General features: G+C 30.9%; 1 protein-coding gene and 1 long non-coding RNA gene across 3 annotated transcripts; one reads left to right on the top strand and one right to left on the bottom strand.

Moving 5' to 3' along the window:
• Nucleotides 1–496: 496 nt before the first annotated feature.
• LOC114390916 (receptor-like protein EIX2) lies at nucleotides 497–7,629 on the top strand. Of its 2 annotated transcripts, XM_028351856.1 has the most exons (3): nucleotides 497–668; nucleotides 3,938–4,141; nucleotides 7,525–7,629. In XM_028351856.1, the coding sequence occupies exons 1-3, from the start codon at nucleotides 603–605 to the stop codon at nucleotides 7,624–7,626; spliced, it is 372 nt and encodes a 123-aa protein (XP_028207657.1). In that variant the 5' UTR covers nucleotides 497–602; the 3' UTR covers nucleotides 7,627–7,629. The 2 variants fall into 2 exon arrangements, with proteins under 2 accessions (XP_028207657.1, XP_028207656.1); XM_028351855.1 differs by lacking the exon at nucleotides 7,525–7,629 and having other exon boundaries at nucleotides 512–668; nucleotides 3,938–4,561.
• A 1,327-nt stretch (nucleotides 7,630–8,956) lies between these two features.
• LOC114390921 lies at nucleotides 8,957–10,003 on the bottom strand. The gene is made up of 2 exons (XR_003662032.1): nucleotides 9,839–10,003; nucleotides 8,957–9,510 (listed from the first exon to the last, which is right to left on the bottom strand). It is a non-coding gene; the product is annotated as an uncharacterized LOC114390921 (long non-coding RNA).
• Between the last annotated feature and the right edge of the window lie 1,006 nt (nucleotides 10,004–11,009).

Here is an 11,009-nt window from a genome sequence, read left to right as displayed (position 1 = left end):
AACAAATTAAATACCAAGCTTTTTTTTATCCAATTTCTTCTTTTTTATCTTTTGTTTAATCAAAGATAATAACAAAAGATATATAATAATTCATAAATCTTATTGAACCAGCTAAACTAAATCCCCTAGCTATCCAAATCCCTTTAACTTTTAAATAACAAAATAAAAGTTATACACACTTTTATATTTCAACATTTTTACCATTATTCATAGTTTTAGTTACTTGTTTATATTTTAGAAACGTCATAATACTTACGTCTTTTGCTTTTATATTTATAACATAAATATATAGAATATAACATGTATAATACAAATAATATAAAAAGAGCTGATAATTTAAAAAAACGGGAAAGAAATAATTATAAAATAAACATAACTAATCAGACTATTTGCATCAAAAGAAATTATTTGAATATATTTTACATACTTGGAAGAATTTATGAGTGGTCCAACCGTTGAGAAATGTGACTTCCATTAACCATCCCGATGTTATATATATGCATGCCTATTGGCAGTGCTAAAGTCATCAGTATCATTCTAATTCTCATATTCAGTGGATTCATTTCATCAATCACTTTGCCTTTCTCATCATAATCACCAAAATGCCAACCATGAATCCAGTTCGTTTCAAATACATGCAAGCCATAATAATATTTATGATGTTGCAGGTTCGTTCATGTTTTCTCATTTGAATGTATTTGTGAAAATCACAATTCAAATCTCATTTGATTTCAATGAATTTCAATTTCCTTAAATTTTTATTCAGTTTTGTCATTTTTTTCTTCTTAAAATAGATCATTCTCCTATGTTTTGTTCATTGTTTTTTGGGTTCATAATGTTTCGGATTGAATTAGAGGTTGAAGCACCGTTTGTTTTGCCCCCTTATTTTTTGTTTTCAAGGTTGAACCATGGTATATGTAGATGTTGAACCATCAAATATGATAGTGGTAACAAGGCATAAATAGTGATGACAAAGATAATGACAACAATAATAAAGACAAGGACAATAATAATATTACATTCTATATTTATAATTAAGCTTTAATTTCAATGATATATTATTTTTAATTTTAATTCAATAATTTCAATGATATATTATTTTTAATCTTAATTCAATAATTTTCATTTTTTCCCATTTTAACCTTCAAAATGATCTTTCTCTTAAGATTCTAATATAATCCATTTCGACTTAAACAAATGAAAGATACAATAAATTTTATTTTCAATCTTTCTCTCCGTACGCACACACAAAAAAGGCTCACACCATGCATACACTTTTTTATGTGTAGAGTAGAATATAGTGGCTTTTTCCAATTTTTGAATGTCATTACTCTTTTTAAGTTCTATTAGCTATATTTGTCAATCATACATTATTTTCATGACAAATTGATGATATATTTTTTCAAATCATCCCTTGAAAGTGTCATAGTATTAATTTTTTATTATATTAAGGAGTACATATTTTGGTTGATATATAAGACAAATATAAAATTGATATTAAGAAATTTATTTTATATTTGATATTTAATATATTGCTGTATAGGAATAATGAAATTATAGCCAATTAAGAATTTTAAAAATTATAGAAAGTATTGGGTTTTGGTGTGAATTTAATTGGAATTGAATTGTTTTAATTTATTGAATATTTTAGTTCTTTTTTCTCAATATTTTCTTCTTCGTTTTTTTTAAAGCATTTATGTGTGTGTATATATATATATATATATATATATATATATATATATATATATATATATATATTAAGAACATAGTCACTTTAATAATAAAAAAATCATTTATGGGTCTATTGGTATCTAGGACAAATAGATTAATTAACTTTAAATTTGAATGTCCTCTTCAAGCATGGTATATGTTTTTAAACCCAATTTCCTCTTCTTCGTTAAGAACATGGTCACTTTTTTCAACTAAACCTACTTTGAATGCCACTTCAAACACGTTATGATTTTAATGTCAATTACATATAATTTGAAGTCCTCCACTAGGATCATTTGGAAGGAAATAAATTGGGAAGAAGTGAGGAACTTTTGGTTTAGATGGACTGAAAATAAAATGAAGTAAAACAAATTTAGTGGGGTAAAAAAATGAAATGGGAACTTTTGATTTAGATGGGATGGAAATGAAAATGAAGTAAAAAAATATTTAGTGGGGTCCAAAAAAAAATTGATTCCTCAAAAACAGTGGTAAAATGGGAGGATTTTGTGAGAAGCAATATTGATTTTATGGGAGGATTCCTAAAAAAAACACTCATTTTTTTACTATTTCTATTTAAACAATATAAATTCTCTACCTTGTTTCTCTTTTATTTCTATCTTTTTTTCTCTTTCATTTTTTCTCTATTTCATCTCTAATCCAAACAAAGTGCAAAAGTTACGGATGAGTAATCTTTAGTTTTTTTTAAAAACTTTTTTTTTTGCAACTTCTTGACTGGAGACTTTTCCAAGTCTTCCCTTGATATATATATCGTTTAGAATGCTACATTATTTTTATTTAATTGGTTAAATATTAAATTGGAAAATAAAAGAAAAATGGGAACATAAGCAGCAATTGTGTCATTGTTGTGTAGTGATCGTCACTTTTACTCATAAGAATATATATATATATATATATATATATATATATATATATATATATATATATATATATATATATATATATATATACTAAAGTACATTTTAGCATCTTTAAACTGAAAATCTTTCGGTCGAAATGCATAACAAAATATGGGTCAAGTAATTAGTGCACAAAATCTTGCTCATAATTTTTGCCACCATAGATTCAGGTTGTGTTTCGGACGATTACTTAAAATATTGCTAATTGATAGTTAAAATTGTAGATGAAATTATAAAGTTTGAAAGTTGAAAAGTTAAAAACTGAAAGCTGAAAATATATAAGCCAATGGATTCAATTATATTTGAAGTATTTTATAATATTATCTAATAAATAAATTTTCTCCTAACTTCTCTTTTAAATATATACCAATTTTATTGGTTAATGTTTGTAAAAAAATAATATGAACTAATAAAATTGTTACATATTTAAAAGAGAAGTTAGGAACAAAATTTATTTTAAAATTAAAATAAAAATTCAATGGCATTTGGATGAAAGTTTTCGTTCAAAAATTTCCCTTAAAATAATTATTTTTCTAAAGTAGTTGTGGTAGAAGCAAACAGAACCACAGAAGTCATAATTATTATTTAGAAGTGTTGTATGCCGAACCCATCTCATAGCGGCCATGTTTATATGCTTCAAATCTTTTCAGCAAATTAAATACCAAGCTAAGATTTTTTTTATCTATTGAAATCAAAGATAATATCAAAAAATTTATATTAATTTCCAACTAATTAAATTAACCCCCTAGACTATTCAAATTATTTTAACTTTTAAATAACAAAATAAAAGTTATACACACATTTATATTCAAACATTTTTACCAATATTCATGGTTTTAGTTACTTGTTTAAATTTTAAAAACGTCATAATAATTACTTCTTTTGCTTTTATATTTATAACATAAATGCATAGAATATAACATGTTTAATATAAATAATAAAAAAGGAGCTGATAGAATATTAAAAAAGCGGGAAAGAAATAATTATAAAATCAACATAACTAATCAAACTATTTGGGTCAAAAGAAATTATTTGAATATATTTTTCATACTTGCGTAAAATTTATATTAGTAAATTTAGAGGAAATACAATTATTTTAACTAATTTCCATAAATTTTATTGAAGAGTTTTTTTTATATATTTTATCCGTGTATTACAAATTTTTAAAAATTAAATATCCTAAAAGGATTTTTTTTATTAAAAGTATGAATATCTAAAACTTTTTTTTACTGTTATTTATTAAAAGTAAAAAATAAACTCCAGTTGGTTTGAAATTCATGGAAGGCATAATAATATTAATGATGTTGCAGGTTCTTGTTTCTGCTCAAGACCATATTATGTGCATTCAGACTGAGAGGGAAGCACTCCTCCAATTCAAGGCTGCACTTCTGGATCACTTTGGCATGCTCTCTTCTTGGACCACTTCTGATTGCTGCCAATGGCAAGGGATTCGCTGCTCCAACCTCACCGCCCATGTCCTAATGCTCGACCTTCACGGTGATCTGTTTAATGATGTCCCGCAACGTTATATGAGCGGAGAGATCCACAACTCAAGGGTAGGCAAATCATGTATTCTCGATAGTCATCGTGAACTAGGATTGGTAGAGTGTGAGAGTCTCGAAACTCATTATCTTTCTTGAACCGTCCGATGTTCGAAAAAGAGTCGACCATGTGATCAGTCACGTCTCCTTGTGTTTGTTTGTTCTTTTCAATTTGTCATTAGTGTCTCCTATGATATTATTCTACTCCAAATAGTATGTCATTCACATTCTATTATAGTTGAGATGTCACTCTCGTGAGAAGACTTACTTATGTAATACTATCATTGAGTAAACGAGGATCACCGGATTTAATAGTTAAGTGCAGAGGAGTCTTGTGATCAGAGTAACAGAAAAAGAGTTTCAACTAGACACACATCTTGATATTGAGAATCATATGCGTGATATCTTTTTCTCGATCTTTCGGCAAGTTTCGGGGACGAAACTTCTTTTAAGAGGGGTGGAATTGTAACATCCCAATTTTTCGTAAATAAATTTAAAAAGCTTTTTAGTAATAAATAAATAAATAAATAAATATAGAGCAAATAATAGGCTGAGTACCCTAGGTATAAATAGTTATGTTAAGTCAGCTGCCTCCTTTTGGTCTCATTTTCGTTTTTCCCTTTCTCCTCTCAAAACCCTTTCTTTTTCCCGCAGCCCACCAAACCAGTCTCAGAAAAACGACGATCTCAAACCCGTTCACCGTTGGATCGTCGTGAAATTTGAGTATCATGTTCGCAACACAACTCCGAGCATTCTTACCGTTGGGAATTTCGATATCATGTCTGAATTGAGAGAAAAACCCTTCGCATTGTAGCCTTTTTCTTTCCCGCAGAAACCCAGAGCTGTCTTGGTAAAACTACGATCCCGGTTTCGTTAACCGTTGGATTATTGTGAAATTTGGATATGTTGTTCGAAATTCAATTCCGCACGCTTCCACCGTTGGGATTTGCGAGATAATATTCGTGGAGGGAGAAAAAGGAATCGTATGAAGACAGTACAAGTGGAGGTTTCAATCTCTTCTCCGTCTCTCTGACGTTTGGGAATTCTATCGGAGCAGTCGGATGAATAATTGAAAGAATTTCCAGGAACTGCTAGAGATGTGGCTATCGCTGGCTGAAGACACGTGAGCCCGCTTAGAGGTAAGGGATGAGTTATTCACAGTTGGGGATTAGTGAGAACATGTGTAGGGATCCTTAGAGGATTAAATTGGGATTTTATTTTGGGATGTTTGTTAAATTGCAATTTTTCCTTTATGATTATAAATAAAATATTGATGTCCTGATGAAAATTGCTTGATAAATTGTGCTCTTGATATTTGTATATTTGGACCTATGATTTGGATATAATTGTGTAATATTATTTGAGGGGTTTTAGTCCTCATGTTGTGATAGTCTTTTATATAAATTGTTATATTGAGGATATGAAATGATAATTCAAATTGTGAGTATGTGATGAATTGTAGAATAACATGTTGCTTTGAGATTATAATATTGTTATTGAGATTGAGTATAAGTGTAAAGTTGAACATGTGTTAATTTGTGAGATACGTGTAAACATGTGATGGTGGATTGTGACACTATGAGATGTGAAATTGTGAATGAGTTCTAGTTGTGGATAAGTGTGTAGTTAACACTTGATGTGAAATTACTTGTGTTGTAAGCTATGAATTGTACAATACCCGACCAGCGTTATCTTGAGAAAAGCGTTGATGCGCAGTGTTAAAGAGAAAATCTAGGTTTCCTATTTAGGAACCAGTGTTAAATCGTAGCGCAATTGTGTTGAACGTGTTTAAAACACGAGTGTAAGGTCGTGGGTATTGTATAATTCATGAGCAGTGTCTGCATGTAAAAAAAAATTATTTTAGGGGTTGGACCTGAATCAGGAGGGAGAGGCCCTGACGGACTCTTCGGAGTGTAGGCCTTGGGGGTCACCGGGTTTGAGTGCTCCTTTAAGCCTATGCTGATCTCATATGGTTGGAGCATTCTCGCAAAACATCGTGACCCTGACTGGTCTCCCTATGATCTTACTTAGTGAGAGTGACCTGACAAACCCATTGTGTGGTGTGTCTTGTTATGTACTCCTAAGCGCCCCAGGGTGGTTTTTCACTGACATGGTACCACATTGCATATAGAATTGAGTCTTAGCATAACTATTGCATATGCTTGCTAATTGATGTGTTATTATATCTTGACCGAAGTGTGGGATTCTTGTGTAATGTGATTGATAATTGAAAAGTGAATTTTGAATGACGAAGTGGTGAAGTTACGTGAGCTATGTTTAAGCAAGTGGTATCTCATTTATATAATATATATATTTAATTGTCTTCTTTCTCTATTAGCTAGGAATGTGATAACTCACTCCCTGTGTGTTGTTGTGTTTGGATCCTGTGATGATCTTGAACTTGTGTTCGGGGGAGCAGATGAATAGGTGGATGACTATGAAGAACCTCATGCTAGGGGACACGGGAACACCACGCTCTGATAGGATGTGACATTAGGATATAGGTTATATATTAATTGTATGAGACTTATATGACTTTCTTTGAGTCGAGATGACTTTATTATTTATTTGGACAAGTTTGAATATGATGTAGAAGAAAGTGAATGTGAGCCTTTTACCCATTTGAAAAGCTTGTATTTAAAAATGTTTTAAAAATACTTTTAATTAATATTTGAATTTTTATTCCTTTATTAATATATATGTGAGGGGTAGAGGGTGTCACATCAATGACTCAAAAGACATCTTCACAAGGTCATTCATATTATGTCCATACCAATTACATGGATGGTAATCTAACATATGATTTGAATGCACTCTTGATGTGGAAAGGTTCAGAACAAATGTTCAAGAATAATGTGTTGCTACTTTTAAAAAGCATTGATCTCTCAAGCAACCACTTTTCTGGAGAAATTCCACTGGAAATAGAGAATTTATTTGGATTGGTTTCATTGAATTTATCAAGAAACCATTTGACCGGAAAAATTCCTTCAAATATTGGAAAGTTAACATCGCTTGACTTTCTTGATTTGTCAAGAAACCATCTAGTTGGTTCAATTCCTTCGAGTCTTACTCAAATTGATCGACTCGGCGTGTTAGATTTGTCACATAACAATCTATCTGGAGAAATTCCAACTGGTACACAATTACAGAGTTTCAATGCCTCATGTTATGAAGATAATCTTGATCTTTGTGGACCACCACTAGAGAAATTGTGTATTGATGGGAAGCCTGCACACGAACCAATTGTTAAACTTCCTGAAGATGAAAAATTGCTCTTCACCCGTGAATTTTACATGAGCATGGCAATTGGATTTGTTATAAGCTTCTGGGGCGTCTTTGGCTCAATCTTAATAAAGCGTTCTTGGAGACATGCTTATTTCAAGTTCATAAGCAATTTATCAGACGCTATTTATGTCATGGTAGCAGTGAAAGTTTTCAAGTGGCGTCACAGAGGATAGCTGGTAACAATATTTTAGTCTTCGTATATATACTTCATTTTCCTTTATATGATAAATAGCAGTCACAAATCATTGTTTACAACTAGATGGCGTTTTTCTCTTTTGTTTTAACCTTTAGATCCTCAATTAATAAAAAAAACAATTATTCATCAACACGAACCTTAGTTTACTATTACACCGTAGGTAAACAAGTTGTAGTCCGGTTTTCTTCTTAAAAGAAGACTAGCTAGAACATATATGATATATCTTTGAATGAACTAGTTTTAACTAAAGATGAACAAGCAGTTGTAATGAGAAAGAAAAGTTGGACGTGCATGCATGTTTGTTTTGTATTTCTGAAATCTAGATTAGATTGTTTATAAAATACTAATTTGTAATTTAATATTTAATAATGATACGATGCTTGAAAATATATATTAAATGAGTTGTATATATATATTCGAGTAATCTAAATCTTGATATTTTAAATATTCTTATCTCAAAATGTTTTTTAACATGACTACAAATCATCTTTTGGGATTTTTTTAATCCCGTAATATAAATGTTTTTCTAAAAAGCATATAATAAGTTCAAATAGTTCAATGTATTGGATTTTTACATGGGATTTATTAAAAGTAATATATTTAATTTTATTTATTTTCATGTCATTTCGGGGTATTAGTTAAATAAATTAAAGGAATGATGATTGTTATGTAGGTTATAAAACTTCTTTACACTAACATTTCATATTAAACAAATTAAAATACTTTAACCTATTTTCTAATCGCTAAATAATAACTCAATATAAATTATATATATATTTTTCTTGATATATCTTTTTCCTCGTAAGTTATTAAGTGTAAAATAGAAAATATGTTTGAGGTAGTTTTTCTATCTCATTTTCTACTTCTTTATATAGCTTTTAGCCATGGTGCTTTTTTTGGCATTTCAATGTTTTCTTTATTCTTTTGTTACTTCTAGTTGAGGACAAATTTTGAAGGATCGATATTTTAATTTTTGGCAGAAAAATTCTGAATTCTAGGTGCCAGCTTGTGGAGGTGGAAAATGCAAAGAGATACTTTTGGAGTTGAGAAGGCATCTCTCGCAGTTGGATTTGGAGACCGAGAGAGAATTAAGGAAGGCTTCTAGAGCTTGAGGGAGCCAATTGTGATTGTGATCTAGTTTATTTTCCTTTTTAATTTCTAAGCATTTTGTTTGTACTTTAGCCCTTAAATCTGAACTGGTTGTTTTGTATGAAGTTGATGAATCTTCACAATAATGAGAATTGAGATGATTGAAGTGCTCATCACGCTTGAGATACATCTCATAGTTCTGCAATTTAACAAATATCTCATCAAAAGAGGGCAAGGTGTTTTGCCAATTTAATTATTAAGCAGTACAGTTGCACAATCAATTTACAAATTTCTGATTATATAATACAGCATACCTAAAATGTTTGGTGTAAAATATTCCTACTTCCTACAAAGCCATTGCATCTTCCAAAACCATGCATGACATAATATAAATCCCCTAATACAGGTGCTCATTTGTTTGTAGACAACCGGAAAACCGAGAACCCATTCCCAAACATAGTGCATGACGATCCACACGTCCTTTAGAGAATAGATATGTGTGGTAGAACTTGTGCTTTTCTGGGAATCATGATATCTCTGACATTTGGGCATGCTTTGAGTTCAACATCTCTGATGAAGGAATCCTTCCTTTGTTAAAGGTATATATCATTGAGGATGAATGGTCACAAATCCAAAAATAAAAGTAGCATTCCACAATTTAAAGGAAGTAAGTGAGCAGTTGTTTCTTCCTTGAACCTCCTTCACCATACAAATCATTCCAGTGCTTCAACTCATTCATTACAGATCCTTCTGATGCAAAACTTGCAGCCACCTGCATTTAATCAGATATCTGTAAGTTCATGTACATGGGAAAAGATATTCTATTGGAAATAGACACTTTCCTTCTTCCACTTGTGTGAAATTGTTAGTATGAAATCCTTGGTTACAACTTGCATGTACATGTTGCCATTTTAAGTGGAAATAAAAATGGATCAGATGACTCTAGTGCCATATATCCATCACCGTATTCAATTGAACCAGCATTTTTGAATTCCTGGATTTTAACAAATATCCACTTTTAAATACTTCATGCAGTATTGTACAAATGCCCAAATCAAGTACTCCATAGCCATTTGAGTGAAATTTTAAATTCACCCTACCTGAGTCTTAGCCTCTCTCATGTCTTCCATGTTTAAAGGCCTCAGGGTAATTTCTTGTTCTTCCTTATCTTTATTGTTTGAAGCATCTTCAGAACTTTGGCCTTCTGCTTCTCTTTTCTTCTTTTCCTAATATATCGTGCAATAGATATTTAGTTAAGCTCATACCAAAGTTAATTTGCATGGACATAGATGTTAAACTTAAAATAGTAGAAGTTGTTTAACAACTACCATGTCTGATACGGATGTCACCAGGGGGTATGAATGACACAGGGGGGTCTGCAGGAAGTAAGCACCAAAGGTCCAAGAGGAAGGAACGTACAGCATGGTTGGTATCATGCATCATGCATACATGCACCGTACGTAGGAAAATCGCAAACCATATGATAGCATCGTGTCTTCTAGAAGATGCGTGGGTAGTGGAATAAAGACATATTTGCTGTTAGGATATTTCTGATTGCGTATATGTTTTCCATTTTTGCTTGTCGGACTTGTCCCCTCTATAGCAGCTATATATATGTAAAGAAATGGTGCTTCGAAGATATCAGAAAAATATAGCAGAAAAGTTCCTGCAAGCAAGAAATTTGCAGGGATAACCTCTGGTCTTATTCGCTTCTCAAACTCGTTGTCAGGAACTTCCTGCAAGCAAGAAATTAGTATATAGTAACACAAAAAAGGGGGAAAGTAAAAGGAAATAAGTTTAGAATTTAAATCATACAGCTTCAGCTGCATGGCTAGTAAAATGTTGAGAAAACCAGCGAATTTCCATTTATAAACCAGTGAATTTGCTATTCATTTATTGTTTCTTATCTCTGTTACTACATGGGTAGAATTTGATAGGTAAGATTAAGGAGCATTTTACAGTTTAGCCTAAGTGCTGAGAAAATTTATCTTACCGCTTAATGGTGTGTTTGACAAGCTGTTCACATCCAAGATCAGTAACTAGAAAACCTGGTCTCGAAATTAATGGTGTGTTTACATAGTCATTGGACAAGTATTTACCTATTGGCTGATATAACTAGCTTTCCATTTCCAGTTCGTTTGAAATTAATGGTGTGTGTTTAATAAATTGTTTAATATTATTTTCGATTTCAAATAATATATATATATATATATATATATATTAAAAGAGATATTATTTTTGTGATACAATGGCTAAGTTGCTTTCATAAAT

The sequence above is a fragment of the Glycine soja genome, chromosome 16, assembly GCF_004193775.1.
Source record: "Glycine soja cultivar W05 chromosome 16, ASM419377v2, whole genome shotgun sequence".
In the NCBI taxonomy this organism is placed as follows: Eukaryota; Viridiplantae; Streptophyta; class Magnoliopsida; order Fabales; family Fabaceae; genus Glycine; species Glycine soja.
Note: the sequence above shows the minus strand (reverse complement) of the source record. Positions and strands in the feature narration are given on the sequence as shown.

Coding starts and splice junctions, on each gene's coding strand:
- LOC114390916 (XM_028351855.1), top strand. CDS start 603: ATGCCAACCATGAATCCAGTTCGTTTCAAATACATGCAAGCCATAATA. Junction 669..3,937: donor TAATATTTATGATGTTGCAG/GTTCGTTCATGT, acceptor ATGATGTTGCAG/GTTCTTGTTTCTGCTCAAGA.